This window comes from Electrona antarctica, assembly GCF_951216825.1.
Source record: "Electrona antarctica genome assembly, chromosome: 22".
NCBI lineage: Eukaryota > Metazoa > Chordata > Actinopteri > Myctophiformes > Myctophidae > Electrona > Electrona antarctica.
This window is the reverse complement of record NC_136805.1, coordinates 32,306,767-32,327,664: the sequence shown is the minus strand read 5'-3', so window position 1 is coordinate 32,327,664 and position 20,898 is coordinate 32,306,767. Positions and strand designations below refer to the sequence as shown.

The 20,898-nt window shown below is 43.7% G+C and overlaps 1 protein-coding gene across 1 annotated transcript; it reads left to right on the top strand.

Moving 5' to 3' along the window:
- Window positions 1–955: 955 nt before the first annotated feature.
- On the top strand, window positions 956–19,934 carry LOC306915806 (synaptic vesicle membrane protein VAT-1 homolog). Its single transcript, XM_079493436.1, has 8 exons — window positions 956–1,676; window positions 3,228–3,340; window positions 3,863–4,051; window positions 11,057–11,264; window positions 14,003–14,173; window positions 15,127–15,216; window positions 15,601–15,839; window positions 19,359–19,934. Exons 1-8 carry the CDS (start codon window positions 1,571–1,573, stop codon window positions 19,566–19,568), a joined length of 1,326 nt encoding a protein of 441 aa, XP_079349562.1. The 5' UTR covers window positions 956–1,570; the 3' UTR covers window positions 19,569–19,934.
- The last annotated feature ends 964 nt before the right edge of the window (window positions 19,935–20,898 follow it).

Here is a 20,898-nt window from a genome sequence, read left to right as displayed (position 1 = left end):
CCCAAAAACAAATCAAGAACAAAAATCACACTCGTGTGAAGTTGAGGGGCGCTCTTATCGTATATCATCATTATCATCTCATTCCGGCCAATCAGAATATGCATCCTCACCTTCATCTTCTCAAGTTTGTGTTACGCAATGGTTGTGTTTACAGTACACAAACACTCAAAATTGTCCATCCATTGTCAATGGTTTGTTTAGGGCAAAGTTTGTGTTTGCACACAATGCACACACACTAAAAGCTGGACATGTTCCTGGGGGTCTGGATGTTCCGGGGATCACCCGGAGACTCCCACACGGTAACTCCGTCATTTCTCGACCGTTTCGGTCTGGATGTTGCCCCCGGGGAACCCCACACACTACAGTTGTAAATTTGTGGCAACAGGCATTAATTGGCCAGTATGAGATGATGCATGATGATGTACGATGATAAGAGCGCCCCTCACTGATTTTTCATAAATGAATGCTACCTTTAGACCCTTTACGTCTGTGTCTTAGTTTTAAAAAAAAAGTATTAAAAAGCCCTTCTGACAAAACCTCTTAACTCCATTGGAAACTCAAACTGTCTTGCCAAAACAGCTAACTCCACCACCTCTCCCCCTCTTATGCAAGTAGGCCTACAATATATTAGCCTGGCTAATAAGCCAGACTCAAATCACACTGTCAGGCAATTTTTTTTTGCCAAGGCCTGCCGCTGATTCGGTCTGGCTTATTAGCCACCAACAGTGAGGCAGTATTGCATTGTTTATTAAATATAATAAGGTTTAACTAAAAAAAATATATATATATATTTCCATTCCGTGTGTGTGTGTGTGTGTGTGTGTGTGTGTGTGTGTGTGTGTGTGTGTGTGTGTGTGTGTGTGTGTGTGTGTGTGTGTATATAGCGTGCGTGCGACGTGCGTGCGTGTGCATGCGTGTGTGTCATACGGACAACTCCCATTATACCGTTTCCCTACAATCATGCTACATCTGTACATCACCTGTTGCTCCAATCATTCCTCCTCACTGGTTCTCCCTCGGTGTGAGGCACATCACAACTGGTGACCTATCGAATATTGTGACTCTAGGCAGTCGCACTCGCTTTACGCAACGGTAATCTTCCCTTCCTCCCCCGAGTCACCCCATTAGATAGGTTACGATGTCAGTGTAACACACGCCGCAGCAGCCAGATCCAGTCTCCGTATTTTGTCGCTCTCATCCACTCAGAAACTGCCAGCAAGCCAAACGGTTTTTTCCCCCGATTCTTTTTGACCAGAGGAGCGCACAGACAGACGCCAAACAAACCAAACCCATCCGTAAAAGAAAAGAAAGAAGCCTCGTTTATACTTGACATTAACTTGTCAGTGTATGAAACGATTGACTGCGTTAAGAAGAAGTTACACCAACTTTAAGACCGCATATGTATTTATTTGTTTGTTTTCATTGAAGATTTGTGCGTTTTTAATACGATTAACAATTCTGTGTTTTCGCGAAGGCGTCTCTTCCCGTGCGTACAGACAGACTGCTGTTGTAATTATAGACTGTCTAAAGGGAATCTAGTGTTTTATTCATCATCATCAGCAGTAGCATCATGTCTGGAGAAGAAGAGGCTCAGGAGCAGCAGCAACAAACCCGGCAGGAGGTGGAGACACCAGCCCCGGAGGATGCACCCCTGTCCGGGGCCACCACAGCCACAAGTAGGTTTTTATTATTATTATTATTTATTTTATTTTTATTTTTTTTGCACACAAAGTTAAAATCAGAAGAGAGATGCATACATTAATATTGCAGGATGAATTAGAAGCCAAGAGGCTTATTGAGATCCCCTTTAGAATCAGACATATACACTATACACATTAAAATAAATAAATAATATATATATATATATATGCTTAACTACAAACATACATGCAATACATTATACACACAGTACATGCATAATGTAACAAGCAAGCATAACCACCTGCCTACAAGCTCTACTGAGTCACTACTCACACATATAACCAACAAACTGTATATTTATCTACTGCATTTTGGATATGAGCATCGTTTTAGTAGACCAGCAGAGATGGAGATAGGGCTGGACAATAGGCTACATCAGTAACCTTTTTCATATCAAAGCCCATTATTTATTTCGCATTTGAGCGATGGAGCCATGGTGAGATTTAAGCCTCTCAGACCCCAAACTATAAAGAATACTTTGAGGGTCCATTTGGTTTCATTTTACACGCTCAAGAGTTAAATATCTATAATAAGGGTCCATTTGGTTACCAACTTTTTCTGGGGACCACCTGGCTGGAACCCTCTCAAGGACAACTGATGGTCCCCATACCACTGGTTGAGAACGACTGGGCTACATTGATATTATATTGTAATTTGTGATATGAAATTAGAATATCGTCTGAGATTTTGGATGCCATATATATTGTAGTGACATATCTGTGCTAATTGTCCTTATCTGGTTTTTATTCACTTTAAAGGTAGGATATGTAATTTTCTTTGAAGTAATTAAATAGCTCTTTCTGTTTGTTCCGTTTTTGTTCAGTAACAGGTAAGTAACAGGAGTCTCTATGTCTCAGTCTCCAGCTCTTTATATTTATCCAATCAGGATAGAGACCTTACACAGTATACAGATTAAAAGAGTGAAATTGGAACGATGACACAAATAAATGAGCAGACAGAATTGGAACACTATAAAAAATGAAACTGATGAATGGATAAAAAGTCTGGCTGAAATGTTGTCACCTCCTTGTTTATTAAATAGCTGGAGAGACATGGAGACCCCTGAAAAATCATATCCAAAATTATGATTATAGCCATTTTGCATTATGATGTGACGTATTTGTTGAGCCTATGGCTCAGGGGTAGAGTGCCTGGATGGTAACCGTAAGGTTGCCAGTTCGAACCCGGACTCCCCCAGAGTTACTGTCGAAGTGTCCTTGAGCAAGACACTGAACCCCTAATTGCTCCCGATGTGCTAGTTGGTGCCTTGCATGGTTTCCAATGCCATCGGTGTATGAATGTGTGTGTGAATGGGTGAATGTAATGCACAATCTCTGTAAAGCGCCTTGGATAAAGGCGCTATATAAATGCACCATTTACCATTTAGCCTATAGATCTGATATGTTTGACACTTTTGAGACAATTGATATTGTCGTCACAATATTATTATTATCGTCGCAATATCGATATTGTGGTATTTTTAGCCAGATAATCTTGTAATATTTGGTTTTGTCCATATGGTCCAGCTCCGTCCACAAGCACCCCCGTCACGGAGAAGGAGGAAGAAGAGGAAGAGGTGTTCACGTACCGGGCGCTGGTTCTGACGGGCCACGGGGGCTACGATAAAGTCAAGCTGCAGGTGATAATAAAAAATATACTATTTACTTCGGTGGTGCTCAAACCTTTTCATGTCAAGGACTCCCCCATCTCAAAATATGTTGTTGCAGGGACCCCCCAGAAGTAAACATTTGAGTAAAAAATGTTCTCTTAGTTTTGCACTCATTTTTATGTTATTTTCTTTTAATGGCAATGCTCATAGTGTGGAACTCGGTGCCACGCTATGAGCTTGTATATCTGCTATTTTTCAACAGCTAAAGTTTGAAATAATGGTTAAAGTACGTGGTTACAAGCTAATGCCACGCAGGCCACTTTTACACGGCAATGACGTGAGCCATGATGTCACACGTTTTGCGGATTCATCGTTTTGGCTGTTTCCATGGAGGCGCCAGGTGGTTGAAACACCTGAAAACGCTGTTGACGTCTAAACGGACCCGTGCAAATTATACTTTATTTTGACGTTTTCTATGGAAACCGTTCTCGTGTAAAAGCCAAGGGTCCGCACAGATGCGTTCCAGATCTTAATGGGATAATTATTTTGCAGGTGAGGAAGGGACGGCCGGCGGTGCAGAGCGGCCAGGTGCTGGTCAGGATGAAGGCGTGCGGGCTGAACTTCGCCGACCTGATGGGCCGACAGGGTCTGGACGAGCTGCTGCCCCCGCCGCCCGTCGTCATGGGCATGGAGGGCGCTGGGGTGGTGGAGGAGGTGCACCCCGACGTCACGCACAGGAAGGTGAGAGAGTTTCACTGTAGGGTTGTCTCGATCCGATCAAGTGATCGGGAATCGGGGCCGATCCCATTTTCAAATGATCGGAATTGGATCGGGAGCAAAAAAAACGTGATCGGGACATCCTAGTATCACTATTATATACATATCATGATATTAGACTGGATAATTATTGTCTGTGATTTTGGATATTGTACTATTGTGATATGGCTCGGCACGACGTGACGCGCTGTGAGCTTTTAGATGTGCTATTTTTGAATAGCCGCCCCAATACATAAATGGATAAAGTGGTTAAAATGATTGGGATGCCATGTTAAATACTTTTGCTGGGCACTCCCTGGGATGGGGTCCCCCCCCATCAAGGGCCCATGGGGCTCCCCGGACCCCACTTTGAGAACCGTTGCTATGTACTGTGTATGTACTGTATGGCAACAACTAGACACAGAGGCGTTCCCGGCGTAAAGGGTTTAGGTATAAGGTGGTTTGGAAGTGGTCTGCGTTAGACCCTATAGCGTAAGGCCTATTCATACTCCAGTTACTTTTAGGTGATACGGTGACCGGTTAGTAAAAACAGATGTGTTTGGGTGAGCGGTGAGTCACTTACCACCGGCGTGACGTCATAGTTTTCGGTGGTCACCTTATCGCCTAAAACTGAGTATGAATACTAATAGGCCTTAAGCAGGAAGTTCTCTCTTCAGAGAGAGAGAGAATACATTTGAGGTCCGGATGGGACAAATATTAGAGATCCATTCTCAAGATTTGAGAAATGCCATCATAAACAAGACCTGGGCCATGACTTGCGTTTAGGTTCTTCATACGTACATTATTGCTTTATTAGCGGGGGCACGGTGGCACAGTCGGCAGTGCTGTCGCCTCACAGCTAGAAGGTCCCGGGTTCGATTTCCGCTCGGGACGCTGTGGGCACTGGCGGCGTGTCCTCTCCTCCGCGTCATCAGTGCCCATACCTGAGGCGGGGTTGGCGAAAGGGCCTTTCTGTGTGGAGTTGGCATGTTCTCCCCGTGTCCCCTAGGGTAGGTACCCTCACAAAAAACATGCAGTAAACCTGGTCTCTAAACTGCCTCCCCCTGGCCAGCCGGGGGAGGGGAAAGGAACTGGTTGGAATAACGTGTTCCTTCCACGCGTCCAACCAGGGAAACTCCCCCCTGTCAGGTGTAAAGGAGCGACTTGGACACTCATACATGAGGCATGAGTTCAAGTCCGCAATATATATTGCTTTATTAGACACTATTGAGTGAGGAATATGTTGGCCTATTACGAGAGAGTAGTAGATGGACATGTGATGACAGTTGTAAGCTGGACTCGTGAGTCGCTGTTACTTGTGAGAGCTGCTTGGATTTTCTAGATCACATGGCAACAAATAATGAACTTTTCAACTCCCCTCTTAAAGGACCACTTCACCACTTTTCAACTTCTCTTCCTATAATTGGTCCTAACTAATGTTCATGATAAAATACCACCATTTTTTCCTACTCAGTCTGTGTCTCATAGGAAGGCTATGGGCAGTTCAGAAACCCGTCCACCAGTGACATCATCGATGGTGAATCCAAGCTAATAGAAACGGCAGGCATTCTTTTCCTGAAAAGTTGCAATGCAAAAGTTGAAGCCATCGTTCTCACGATAATACAAATCTAAATATATTTTAAAACAAATCTTGTTTAAAAATAATCTACCTAATGATGATGTCACTGGTGGACGGGTGTCCGAACTGCCCAAAGCCCTCCTATGAGACACAGACTGAGTAGGAAAAAATGGTGGTGTTTTATCATGAACATTAGTGAGGACCAATTATATGAAGAGATGTTGAAAAGTGGTGAAGTGGTCCTTTAAGTGCAGATGGTTGTAAGTGGATCCTACAGCATGGACCACAGGACTCCCATCATCAGTTTGTGGAGTGTCCCCCGAGAGCGCCGTAGAAGCGTTAACGTAGCATAATGCTTATTGCTTTACCATTAAAGTGCACTTTATCTTCCTGTCCACCTGTCTGTAAGTCTGCCTCTGTCACTCAGTCTGTCAGAATTTACAGTAACTCGTAACTTTGTCACAACTACTGCTGTTATACTGGACACGGTATACTAATAATTATCCTTGAGCTTGTAAATCTACATTATACTACTACTAATAATTATTATTATATTAAAGATCACACCCGTGTGAAGTGAGGGGCGCTCTTATCATTGTACATCATCATGCATCATCTCATACTGGCCAATCAGAATGCCTGTTGCCTGTGATTGGTTAGCTGATTTGCTCGTTTACATATGACGTACATTTTCCCTTCATTGTCAATGGCGTTTAATGTTTTGATGTTTAATTTACGTCATATCTAGCGGAACTCTGACTTCATTTCCCCGTTCATTGTCAATGGCAAATCTTGAGACGTGTGGCGACAAAAGCTGTTTATAGAAGGGGCTAGCGGCCCTTAAAAATACATTTTATTCATATAAAATCTCAAAGGTCTACAGTAGGCCTCACATGGGTGACCTAGGGGGGTAAAACCAAAATAGCTAAATGAATGCTTTGTTAAAAAGCCAAGTGTTTAGTCCTCTCTCACAGACTGTGGAGCTCTCAGGTGGTCAGGGAGTGAGTTCCACAGACGAGGAGCAGCTGATGAGCAGAAGGCTGTTTGTGTTAACCACTTGAACCCATAGCTTTCCTATTCTGGGCGTGTCGACAATAGGCGATCATTCTGAGAAAATGGCCATTCTAGCAACATGCTTGTGAGCTTGTAGATCGGCTATTTTCGGAGGATGTTCGTTGGCATGATAAATGGGTGAATGTGACGTTTGAGATGATTAGATTAGATTAGATTCAATTTATTGTCGCTGCACATAGTATACAAATACTTTGTAGTATATAATAAATAGAAAAATAAATTGAAAAATAAGCAATGAAGTATAAATAAGGAGTATGCATATATATATATATATATATATATATATACACCCACCCACCCACACAAGCCATAAGATGCTACTGTATGTATGGTGTGAGCATGAGAGTTCAGATGGGTAGGAGGAAGGGGGTATCATTGTTCAGTGTCATTGAGGAGGGGCAGAGTTCAGCAGGGAGACAGCAACAGGAAATAAGCTGTTCCTGAGCCTACTAGTGCGGGAACCAATAGTCCTATAGCGCCTCCCGGATGGAAGAAGGGCAAAGAGTCTGTGGTTTGGGTGAGAGGGGTCTTTCAGGATGAACAAAACAAATGAGTGCTACAATAGATGGAATGGATTTAAAGGAGCATTCAGTGATTTGGAAAAAAACCCGGTAACAAGATGTGCACATGCACACTCTCTACAGTGGGGGAAGTACAACAGACCAACAGCACGTGCACCAATGCCCGCCCCACTCGATCATGATTGGAGGAAGGCCCCTCTCATCCTGATTGGATGAAGGCTTTGCCACCCAAAGCCCAAACCGAAACTAGGATTTTTTGACCCCAGGGGCTCACTGGGGACAGGGAGGAACTCCTTATATGGTCAGCACACTTTATAGTAGGGAGGATTATCCAAAAAATAAGAAAAAATAATTGATATTTGAATTAAGTGAAATCACTGAATATACCTTTAATGGATAATCAATGATCTATCCCTATTACGGGGGATAGGTGAAAATGTTCAAAATAAAAAAGAAATTACACCCCTATGAAGTGAGGGGCGCTTTTATCACCGTACATCATCATGACGTAAAAGAGACACTGTGCCTAGTTGCTCAGACACTATGACGTAATATTCTCCATTCATTGTCAATGGGAGCATAATAACCACCTGCCTACAAGCTCTACTGAGTCACTACTCACAACCAACAAACTGTATATTTATCTACTGCATTTTGGATATGAGCATCGTTTTAGTAGTCCAGCAGAGATGGAGATAGGGCTGGACAATAGGCTACATCAGTAACCTTTTTCATATCAAACCCCATTATTTATTTCGCATTTGAGCGATGGAGCCATGGTGAGATTTAAGCGTGAGAAAATGGCCATTCTAGCAACATGTTGCTTGTGAGCACTATGACGTAATATTCTCCATTCATTGTCAATGGGAATTTAATGTTTGTGTAGGACGGAAATCTACACTAATAGCTGAATATAGGAGGGGCTAGTGCGCCTCAAAAATATTAATTGTGAAAATGGCAGATCCATAAGCTCACTCACACGGCATCATGATGAGAGCTTGCAGATCGGCTAGTTCCGCTATTTTTGCACAATACTGTTAGTATAAAATAGGGCTTGAGTGGTCTTACGAAAAAGTACAGAAGAAATTCAAGTATTCAATTAAACAAAGTAATCGCTAAGATTTTGTATTTATTTTTGCCGCCCTGAAACAAAAATCTATAAAACATAACGTGTTGTGAGCCCAGAAGAGCATTCAGACTTCTCTCACACCTGAAGAGGAGAACGATTTGTCTGATATACAGGTCTGACCTTTATCCACCTCATCAGCCATCTTTCCATCACAGCTACGCACACACGCGCATGTGTGTGCGCAGTGTGCATGTGTGTGCAGTGTGCACGTGTGAGAGGGAGACAGAGGGGGAGAAAGAGAAAGCTGTGCATGTCGGTAATCCATATGTAGAAATAGTTTCATATCCTCCACCTCCCACCAATAACAGTCAGTTTGGAATTTACTTCTGCTTCTTCCCAAAACTGTTTGACGAAAACCCACCTGATCCCATCCTTGGAGAGGAAGAGCGGTCCATTCCAACGCCTATATACTTTGGAATGGACCAGATAAAACCACGGCAACAACAACAGCAGTAGCGGCAGTGGGACGGTCGGACCGCTAGGAAACAACAACATGACAAGCTAATGACTTCCATACGCACGGCTGGAAAGTAACTTAAGTACCCTTTACTCAAGTATTTTACAATTTTTAGGTACTTTAAGGAATCACGTTTTAAGTAAAGAACAGAGCCTTATCTCTTTCTGCCATCGCTCCAGTAGGAGAACATTGATGTATCGGCCACATATCGGTATCGGACGATATTTGCCGTTAATCGGTCGATATCGGCAAATAAAACTGACACAGTAGATATTTATCTGTTTTTCATAATCATATATTTGGCGTTGGCTACGTTGGTGTGTTGGAATCTACAGCCTGCCAAGCTGTAGATTCTGAACATGTATTTCTTGTATTGAAGATGTATTTGTTTCCTTGCCACAAAAGGGGGAAATAAATACAACTAAATCTAAATAAACATATATCAGTAATATCTGTATCCGGTATCGGCTAAAATTGGCATCGGCCAATCATTTCCATATCGGTGCATCCCTAGAACAAACTATTTGACCTTTTTACTTTTGACATGATATTATTCAACAGCGACCTTTTGAAGACGGTGGCAGTTTGTAGAAGACTGCCAGCTATTAACTATTTATTATACATGCATTCTGGAGGCTTTGCCATTATGATGAGTCACTTTATGCTTTACGAGCATAGCACTGCACTTAAAAATAGCCGCCCCTCCGTCCATCCTGGAATGTTGATCTGAGTTGACACACACGTTCTATCCAACTCCCCTCCTGTGTCACGTTCTATCCAACTCCCCTCCTGTGTCAGTACCTATAGCACAGTCAAAGCTGTGTCTTGTCCATGATAGACATTGTTCTAGTTTTGTTGCCACTACATTGAGAAATATAGTTCACTGTTTAATGTGTCCACAGGAGATGGATGGCATGTAGTATTTCTCAAAAATATAATCTCTCAGTGCTACATGCAAGTCGACTACTACTATGCTGTGAACGGAAGCTGTTCCTCATTCCGTTCACGAAAAAGTGTTTAGACCTGAGGCTGATTATAAGTTTTCTGGAAAAAATACAATAAAAATTAGAATATGGTGGTAAGAGGTTTCTGCCTGACATCATCGATGCTTAACTAAATTGACAGAGGTGTTTCCAGCTTGAAAGGTATAACAATGCTTTTTTAATTTTAATCACACACTGTGTGTGTGTGTGTGTGTGTGTGTGTGTGTGTGTGTGTGTGTGTGTGTGTGTGTGTGTGTGTGTGTGTGTGTGTGTGTGTGTGTGTGTGTGTGTGTGTGTGTGTGTGTGTGTGTGTGTGTGTGTGTGTGTGTGTGTGTGTGTGTGTGTGTGTGTGTGTGTGTGTGTGTGTGTGTGTGTGTGTGTGTGTGTGTGTGTGTGTGTGTGTGTGTGTGTGTGTGTGTGTGTGTGTCATCGTCCAATAGGAAGTTGTTTTAACAGGAAGCACGGTCAGATGATCTTTATTTCCTGTGCCCTTCACTTCTTGGCATTCTCCATTGTTGTGTTTATGACTCTGCTTCTCTTGAGGATGAACGCACACATACATGCTGTTTTCCCATAATTCCAAGAGGCTAGTCCAGCAGTGCGTCTGTAGCAGAGGCTCTCAAACTTGTTTGAGATTGAGTTTCCATTATTGGACAGACTGAAAAGACTTCACGTTTAACCACATCACTATTCTGGGTGGAACATTCACCAAATAGCCGATCTTGTAGATCTGCTAGTTTTGGTCTGCTAGTATCCTTGCTCTACTCGGTGCGAGTAGTGCAAGGATTGTGCTCAATGCGCACCAAGAAATGTTGGTGTGGAATTCTCTAAATTGTAATACTAGATAAATTCAGTAAGGATAAACGGTGTCTGCAGGCTTCTTGTAGAAGGCTTTAAAAAATCACTTTTATCACTTTTATGAGTTACAGTAAATCACAAATTAATGGCCTAAATTATACAGTCAGAGCACTAAAATAAGTGCAGCGGTTCTGAATATGAACTCTTGACTGCATGATTGAATTTCAGTTCCATTTTTTATGATAATCATAATACTTGTTCCCCTCCTGTTTTTTCACCCCCTGTACACGGAATCTCTTTGCCAAAAATCTACAAGCTCGGCATTCACACTGAACCTGTGGATCAGCTATTTTCACAGAATGTTCTCCAATTGGATAATATATACCCAGAATAGGGCCACTAGGGTTTGTGGTTTAAAGTCTTGCTTGCCGACTGTCCTTCCTCTTCAGGTGGGTGACCGGGTCATCGTGTTGAACCACGACGGCATGTGGCAGGAAGTGGTGGCGGTGGCGGCGGAAAACACCTTCCTCATGCCCGAGCCAATGAGCTTCGAGGAGGGCGCGGCCCTACCCGTCAACTACTTGACGGCCTACCTGATGCTGTTTGAGATGGCCAACCTGCGGCCCGGCAGGACGGTTCTGATCCACATGGCTGCAGGTACAGTAAGGCTTGGCCTGAGCGCTATACTCGACCCTGTGTGACTGAGTGGTCGCCTGGGAAACGGAATGTCCCTGGTTCGACACTTATTAACACGGATTAATTAACTGCTGCACGAGTGCTGCCCCCGTATCGCCCACTACTTTTCACAGTAGGCATTGGGAATAGGATGGGTTCAATTAGAATGAGAAAACGTCTTCATGGTCCAGGAAGCGTTTGGTTACCCTCATAACACACATTATTTGTGTCTCGTTATATCTACGTTATTTGCTGTTTTATAATGGCAAATTCCAGGTGTTTGCAACCTTATGTAATGAAGTGCCATGTTTTTATTTTCTAGATGGTCCGGTGTGCCATGTCAACATTCATTTCAATGACACCACATAAAAAATTCCATCATATTTTGATTGTCCACGACTATAACCTCACATTGTTCTAATGACTGTTAGACTACTACAGTAACCCACCCATCTCCCAGACACCCTCCCCAGTCAGAGTTCAGAGTTTGAATTAATGTAGAATGAATTACATGCAGTATGACATTTGCATACAAATGTGAGGGATTTTTTTTAATGGTTTATTAGAAACCCAAAATCCTCTCTCACACGCTTATGCCAGTATGCCAGTGATCACCCTCCTTTGTGCCAAATGCCAATGTTAGCACCAGTGCCAAAGGTTGCCTATCCCTGTTTTAACCTCAAATTAAATTCAAAAAATTATATCTGCAGAATGGTACTTTGAAATGATACATAGTGTTATTACTCCAGCGTTACTATTGTCATTCAGTTATGACCTTGATTCATCCCACACACAAGCATTCTAGATTACTAATCTGTCAACCACAAAGGGGGGGGGGGGGGGGGGGGGGGGGGCGCTCAAGGGAAACAGGATGTGAACCTTGTCTTGTGAGTGTGAAGGAAAGTCCTGTTTACATCCGTACGTGTGAACATGCGCGTGTGTGAGAGAGAGGGTATAAATGTGATAAGACGATCTTTGGAAAATGGTTATTTGTAGACGATGGGCAGCAGCCAGCTAGCCTAGAACCGTGCGTGCGTGCGTGCGTGCGTGCGTGCGTGCGCACGCGCGCGCACACACACGAGAGTTTCCAGATAACAAAAACCGTCTTGTTTTATCAGACTTCTTTGACCTTGTGTTTTGGATTTGAACTTTCTGTTCACACACACACACACACACACACACACACACACACACACACACACACACACACACACAGTTTCACCTGATTTGTTGGCAGTAAGTCAGCGGTAAGAAAGGTGAGCGTGCTTAACCATGGAAATAGCTAAGCTATGAGCTACACAACTATTTTAATTATATTTGTAAAGTTCTGCTACCCAAGATAACACCCAAGATATGGATGCCAGGTTTAGAGTGGTTAAAGTGGTTAAACTATGGTGAAAAATGTTAGTCGACTACCTTTTCCCATTGACAAAAACGAAATGAAAACTAAGCCACGATGACTAAAACTATGACTAAATATACTGACAATTTCATCAACAAATAAAAAATAGACTAAAATGTTAGGGAGGGAGAGTGGAGAAGAGATCATTTTATGGTTGGCTACGCTCGGGTGTTGCGCTCTGACAATAGCAAGCTACAAGCTCACAATGCGTCGCAAATCTGCCATTCAACTAACACTAAAACATTTCAGGTGACTAAAATATGACTAAAACTAAATGAAATGTTATTCAAAAGACCATGACTAAAACGAAATCAAACTTTGCTGTCAAGGGGGCACGGTGGCACAGTCGGTAGCCACAGCTAGAAGGCCCGGGTTCGATTCCCGCTGGGGACACTGTTGGCGCTGGGGGCGTGTCATCAGTGCAGCCGATATCACTGTATTAAATATACGAAATCAACCGTTATCAGGACGTTGGAATACGGCCAATATGGCCATACTGGCATACTAGACATTGTGGTGTTTGGCTGTATTCCCCCGGACTGCATGCATGCAGGGTGGTGCAGACATAGCCTGGTCAAGGACTCCCCCTGCTGAACGTGTCATTTCCAACTCTATTGTCGGCGCATGGAAACTAGGGGCTACTAATATATATACTATTCTCTGCCTATCGGGACGTAACTCGGACGGCGCTGAGTCGGGTCTGGTGGCCTTGAGCCACGTGAGGCACCGCCGAGCGAGGCGCTAGCCGAGCGAGTCCCCGTGCCGATCGTTGCGAAGACAATCAACAGTATGTTGATTATCACATACTGGGGGTATTTCTAAGGTGCTGATTACGAACATTTTCTTGATTATCGGGTGAATGGGGTGATCAGTGCCCATACCAGAGACGGGGTTGGCGAAAGGGCCTTTCTGTATGGAGTTTGCATGTTCTCCCCGTGTCCCCCTAGGGTAGGTACCCTCACAAAAAATATGCAGTAATCCAGGTCTCTAAACTGCCTCCCACTGGCCAGCCCGGGCACCTGATGGAGGGGAACGGAACTGGTTGGAATGTTCCTTCAGCCGGGGAAACTCCCCCCTATCAGGTGAAAAGAAGCAGCTTGGACTTCCTTCATACATTGAAGGAAGCATGAGGTCAGTCCGTTGCTCTCCCCCCTGGCAGAGGGAGTGTAGAGCCCAGGATTTAGATAATGGACACTGGGTGAAACAAAATGGGTTACACAATCGTGGGATAAAAATTTAGAAAAAGTAAATAAATTACTGTCAAAATCAACACTGTGTCCTGTACATGTTACATAACATGTTTTGTGCCCGTCGTCAGGCGGTGTGGGCATCGCTGCCACCCAGCTGTGTCAGAGCGTGGGCGACGTGACCGTTTTCGGCACGGCGTCGGCCTCCAAACACGAGACCATCGTCCAGGGAGGGGTCGCCCACCCCATCGACTACCGCACCAAAGACTACGTGGAGGAGATCCGTAAAATCAGCCCCAAAGGTGAGGTCAGGTCACCACCACACCACACATATTCGTGAATGAGCGGTGGATACAGTATGTGTCCACCCACCGTTTGCATGAATTTAACTGCTGCATATTAGTGAGGACCAATTATATGAAGATGGGTTGAAAAGTGGTCCTTAAAGTAAAAAAAAATGTTACTTTGTCCACCACTGGAAGCTGCTTTCATGACCCTTCATGGCCATTAGTATGCTGCTCACATTCTGTTTTCATAATTGGTAGTATAGTCACTGTCCTTCACGTCCGCACTGGTCTCCTTCATCACTGCTCTTAAGACCTTCACCTCAACCAGTAACGAGTGGCTGTGCTGAGAGACAATTGTGTTGAATTTACAGCCCGAACTACTTAACCCTTTAACACCCGAGGCTGATTTTAGTCTGCAACCATTCTAAACTTTACACTTTTTATATCAAAATAAATAAATGCAGGCCAACCCACACATAGAATCTCACCAGAGACAGTATTGTATGATTATTATACAATACTACAATACTAATAATATTTTTTTTTTTTTATTTTTTTTTTGAGGGACTAGCCTCCTATGTCCAGCTTTGAGGGTTTGTGTTAACACAAACATTGTTTTGTTACCGTTTCCTATGACTAGTTTTTAGGTTTTGAGTTTGTGTAAAAAAAAACTCACACCCCTGTGAAGTGAGGGGCGCTCTTATCATCGTGCTACATCATGACGTAACATGTCGATTTGCTCAGACACATTATGACGTAAATTCTCCATTCATTGTCAATGGCATTTAATGTTTGTGTTAGGACAAAAATCTACACTATAGCTTGGTGAAGACACCAAGGCACTCTTGTGGGAAAATTGTAAGGCCATTAATATCACAACTAATGCATTGCAAGAATAGAGAATACACCTGGAGTGTCACCCTGGCAAACATAAATGGTTCATCTCTCCGTTTCTATTATGTCACCAGGGTTGGACATAGTTCTGGATCCTCTCGGGGGCTCCGACACCCAAAAAGGCTACAGTCTGTTGAAACCAATGGGAACGCTCATTGTGTTTGGTAAGAAACCACTCATTCTAGTCTGAATCTGCCTTTATTTGAATCGTCTTTTGTGATTTTGTTGGTTTTTCCATTTAAGGAACACAAGTCACAGTTGACAGAACATGCTCTGGCGTGAGACTTATTATTTGATCATTTTATATTGCTGTTCTCCTCTGTTCTTCTCTTCTACTCTTCTCTCATCTCTTCCCCTCTCCTCTTCTCTTCTCTTCTCTTCTCTTCTCTTCTCTTCTGGCACTTGCCCTGGCCTCGACGACCAAAACGGTTCTTAGCTTAAGTTTTTATGCATTTGATGTTTTTGTTCTTGCTTACTTAAATCGCTCTGGATTAAGAGCATCTGCTAAATGCCTAAATTGTAAATTGCCCCCCCCGCCCCCCATGCAGGTGCAGCTAACTGTGTGACGGGCCAGAAGAAGAGCCTGCTGGCCATGGCGAAGACGTGGTACAACCAGCTGTCGCTGACCACCCTGAAGCTGATGCAGGCCAACAAGGCGGTGTGTGGCTTCCACCTGGGCTACCTCAAAGACGTCCCTCTCATCACCTCCACCATGGACACCCTGCTGGGACTCTACGGCCAGGGCAAGATCAGACCCTGTGTCGACTCCTCCTATCATTTTGAGGATGTAAGTGAGCGATTTGTATTTTTTTTTCCTCTTTCAGCGTTTTAAGCACTTAACTATAGACCCTAAAGTTTTGTGGTTTCCAAAGTTAATTATACTCAGCCCTGCTTTAACCAATTTAGGACTGAGGCCAGATTCTACAAAATGTCTTCTAAATCCTGACAGTTTTCTGAAAAAGCTATGTTCCTATGTCAGTGGTTCTCAAAGTATTTCATGTCAAGGACCACAAAAATTATCTGTATTTGGCCGCGGACCCCCATCGGAAAATATGTCATTCCAGGGACCCCTCAGATGCAAAGATATGAGTTCAAAACGTTCGCTGTGAAGTTGTGTGAACGAATATATATTCAAAGATTTGCACACGTTTTCAAGAGTACCGTGCTACGAGCTTGCTAGTTTTCTATAGCTAAAGTTAAAATAATGGTTAATGTGGTTAAAAGCTAAGGTAACACAAATGCGTTCCAGTCCTAAATGGGTTAAGCACCTACTATAGAGTATAGACCCTAAAGTGTAGTGGTTAATTATACTCGGCCCTGCTTTAACAAAAGTGCTTTTTGTTGTCCTCGTTTAGGCCCAGCTCGTGGGCGTCTGTCTGACAGACGAGTTAATTGTTGTTGACAACTCCGCCTGCTGCTGCGGCGGGAGTAAAACAGCTGTCTGTTCACACTGTGCCTGTTGACAGCTTCTGTTGACCCAGAGCCAGTGTTGCACCTCATCCGCACTGCCAGCCATGCGTTCGAGCGAACCAGGAAATCTCATTAAAATACATGTTTTTTGATGAGACTGTGCCGTGCAGCGACGTACGACCGTCCACCCCTCCTATATTTGCTTGCAGAGTCTCAATTTGAGCGAGGTTCCGCGGCCCCAAACACTTTTATCGGTTGCAATCTACTACACACTAATATCTATTGGTTATTTGATTGGTTCAGGCTACGCTATGTCGCAACGCAATGGCCGACGCTCCATATCGGGACACATTTTCAATCATATCGGCGTCGGAACGCTCGCTCCTTGCCTGTGCAGAATGATGAGGTGTTACTGTAGTGCAGGGCGGGTTCCCAGCCTTCTCTGGGCTCGGGCCCACCCATCTGACCACGTTAACACGGCAGCCATGCATTTCCAGAGCATCTTTTTAAAAACGCCTTTTTTTTATTCAAACATTCTGTGGAATGTAAAAATAAGAGCAACGTTTACCTATAATGTGGTGATTTCACTGATCCTACACTTAAAAATACCAAATAACAAGTGTGAACCATAGTCATTCATAGCTGTGTATTTGGCATAAAGATTGAGATATGACTTTTTTTATCGCACACGATAATTCAAAATTTGTCCCTATTTTATAATGGACCATTTATTTTTCTGGGGGGGGGGGGGGGGGGGCGCATGACCTTGCCCGATGGGCAATTGCCTCTGAGATTCAAGTGTCAACTCCTGCTGCAATAACCCCTCCCTCCCTCCCTCCCCTCCCCCCCTCTGCTGTGTTACTTCCTGCGGGTTCCCGCCTCTCTCCGTCAGATTAGATGATCCCCTCGACACCTGTTGCTAGGTGACAGGTTATTGTTGCCGTGGCATCGCCGGCCGTAGGGGAGTACGTGTCTCTCTTTTATGGTGGGCTCCGATAGAGACAGGAGTTAAGGGGTTCTTTTGTGTGGTTAGCTACCGTGAGCTATCTGGCAGCTATTATTACATGATGATATAGAGTTATAGACACACTATATCCTACCATCTCTGATTCAGCATGGGATTTCCAATATAAATATAACATGGAGATATACTGGCTGCCATTTGTGGTGGAACAGGCAGGGGGGGATTATACTTCAAACATTTTATTCATAAAAACATGAACGGTATTGTGTTCAAAAAAGGAAGCACAACACAAGCTGTGAAACGTGGAATCTATTCATAGAAAATGCAGCTGATAGAAACTGCTCCGTTGTATTCCAGAGATTTTCAGACAATCACTGTCAGTGTCGGAAACGGTGACACACCTCTGTCACCGTAGGCTGTTTTAGATGCGTCTACTAACATGTTTAACCCATTCAGGGTGGGAACCCCTTTTGGTGTTTTAAGCATTGTTATGCTTTAGCTATTGAAAATCTTGAATATATATATATATATATTCTTTCAGAGCAAATGTTTTTAACTGAAATCTTTGCTTCTGGGGGGTCCCTGGAACAACATATTTTCAGATGGGGGGTCGGCGGCCAATTACAATTATGGGGGTCCTTGACATGAAAATGTCTGAGAACACTAACATAAAAACATGGGTTTTTCAGAAAACTGTCAGGATTTAGAAGACATTTGTAGAATTGTCCTCAGGTCTAAATAGGTTAACTCAAATGGTCCCTTATTTATATGGCCATTTGGTTCCATTTGAGTGCTCTTTGGACTTAAATGAATACAGGGTTTTACTATGTAAATCTGTGAGTGATCTGTGAACTTCTTTCCCCTGTGGGGATGATAATAAATCACTAGGGGTGTGGATGGAAATTGGAAATATAAACCACATGTTTGTGAACTTGTGTGGCTTTTTCCTACATCCCTGCAAACATAAATCTCTCATAAATCCTGCTTACTTCATCGGCTTACTCTGCCTCTTGTCTCCGTACAAACAACCAAGCTGGCAAAACACTCCGCCCCAACGAGGAGGTGGAAGCCAATGACGTTTTGGTTGGGGTGTGGCCAGTGCCACCCCTGATCTCGGTGACGTGATTTGTCCCTTTTTTTTTTTTTAATCTGTCTTCACCCTTCAACTGTGAGTCACTGATGTTGTTTTTTTTTAACGAGCTTACAAGGGAGACGTGTTCTACCATTAGGAGAGACCCTTGAGAGTCTAAAATGAAACCCGACCCGTAAGGGTCCATTTTGGTTTCATTTTACACTCAAGAGTATAATGGTCCATTTGGTTACCACTGGTTGAAAACCACTGATCTAGATGGTCAAAGCTGAATGCTGTCTGGATGACACTCTCAACACCGGGATTGAGTCCTCTGCTGAAATAGCGACCCCTGCTGGTTGGTCAGGGCACCTGTTGAGCAGTGGGAGGAACTGGGAGGTGAGAGAGCGTTCTACGTCGCTCTCCTGGTGAAACTGCTCACTGTCAGCGGAAATGAAACAGCTGGTGACTCCATCCATGTGTCTGGGTCGAGGACACAGGGTGGTTGTCTACACCGGTTCCCAAACTTTTTACCTCAACGCCATTCTTGGCCAATCAGGATGGAATATGACAAATCTGAAAACAGTTTTGTTTAATGACTATATAGAGATACTGTGTACCGATTTGTGTACTGTGAAAATATCTGCCTCCTGGTAGAGCTCTAACTAATCTCTCAAGATGGATTCAGACTGGAGTGAGGATACTGGTGTTGACTGTTCTCCGCTTTACCTCCCAATGTATGAATAAATGGACCATTGTAAAGCGCTTTGAGTAAGCACTATAGCGCTATAAAAATGCAATCCATTATTATTACTGCTCTGCTGGGTCATGAACCCTGGTTGATGATAACCTTTATTTCCCAGGTGGCTGATGCAATGAGGCGCATGCAGGAGCGCCACAACATCGGCAAAGTCCTCCTCCTCCCCGAACCCAAGGAGGTGGAGGAGGAGGTGGAGGAGGAGGAGGTGGCGGCACCCGCATCCAACCCCGAGCCGGAGGAGACGGTGGCCGGGGAAGAAGTCGACGAAAAGAGAGAAGTCGTCGACACAGAAGGAGTCGCCAAAGACAATTAAGTAAATGTTGTTGTGGTATGCTCAAGCACTTTCCAGTAATGGCCTTTCTCTACTGTTTACCCGTTTGATGAAAACAAGTTCACCGTGATGCAATTATCATCTTTAAATTTGTCAGTGTTGTACAGAATGTGTGTATGAAGATTTTGTGGTGCAATATGTCAGTAATGGTGACCGTAAATATTGATGTGATCAGATCCGTTTAGAATAGCAGTGCTGAATGTTCCAGATTCATAATCATCCTGCAAGTCAAAGATCTGTGTAAAGAGGAGGCAGCGTAGCTTTAGTTTTGTCATGTTGTGCAGTACTACCTTCCTGTGGCCACTTAACAACCTTCAACCTGGTCATTGTAAGCCAACAATTTCGAAACATTTCCAAAGATGGTAAAAACAGCAGTTCAGTCAGACACTTTCGTCAAGCTATTTTATTGTAATGATAATGCAATAAAAATAATTAAATTTAACGGTGCGACTCGGCCTCCCATCTGTGATACCACAGATTTATCTGCGCAAACGTGACACATTCTCTGAGACCACTAATCCCCCTGAAGCAGAGCCTACGATACAGCGTCATAAAATTGAAACCTTCCAAGGGCATAACTTAACATACTGTTGTACACAGCTATAACATCATACAATCCACAGGGGTCCTTAGTGACTCAGTGAAGACCTAAATGCCACAAGGAGGAGGCTGGGCTTTGTTTGATCACTGACAAGCTGCAGAAGAGGTCACGTGACCTACGCTGAAAGTGTAGTGTGAAGAGTGAGCACCGTTCCAATTAAAAAGAACGCCTAGAGGGATGGCCGACGAGGGCCTACAGTATGTGTTGGCTTGTTAGTGACTGAGACTGGAGGGTGAAGTCTGTGGGGAGCAACCTGCAGACTGCTGTGACTGCCTGTACTATTGTGAAGCTCCATATCTACACTGATTATTTATATCTCACTGACGTGCCAAACTGAAGGTCTGGTTTCCCTCTTTGTCTCCAAGCCAACAGTGAGTCACAGTTTTTAGGCATGATTAATACTTGGTTGTGCATCATGGCTTGTACTGAAATTCGCCAATCTACACGACGGACGTTGTAGATTGGCAATGTTCTGCATGAGACGTGGACATGCAGCTACAGTAGAAGTACTATTCAGGCATTAGAGTGGGACTTCCTTTGTCCTGTCAAACACATTGCGGGCTATTTGTTTTCAAATGATGTCACCCTGACCTGGCGCTTTTACCATTTGTCACAACCGTATTAAGGCAGGCTGGCTTATTGCATCTCTTGTTGTTGAACCGCTTGATTCTATTTACTTACTTTAATCGTTTTGAATTCCAACGTGATTGA

Excerpts from the sequence above, each read along its gene's own strand:
- LOC306915806 (XM_079493436.1), top strand. The coding sequence starts at position 1,571 with ATGTCTGGAGAAGAAGAGGCTCAGGAGCAGCAGCAACAAACCCGGCAG. Across the intron at positions 4,052-11,056 it reads CCGACGTCACGCACAGGAAG|GTGGGTGACCGGGTCATCGT; the intron begins GTGAGAGAGTTT and ends CTTCCTCTTCAG. Across the intron at positions 11,265-14,002 it reads TCTGATCCACATGGCTGCAG|GCGGTGTGGGCATCGCTGCC; the intron begins GTACAGTAAGGC and ends GCCCGTCGTCAG.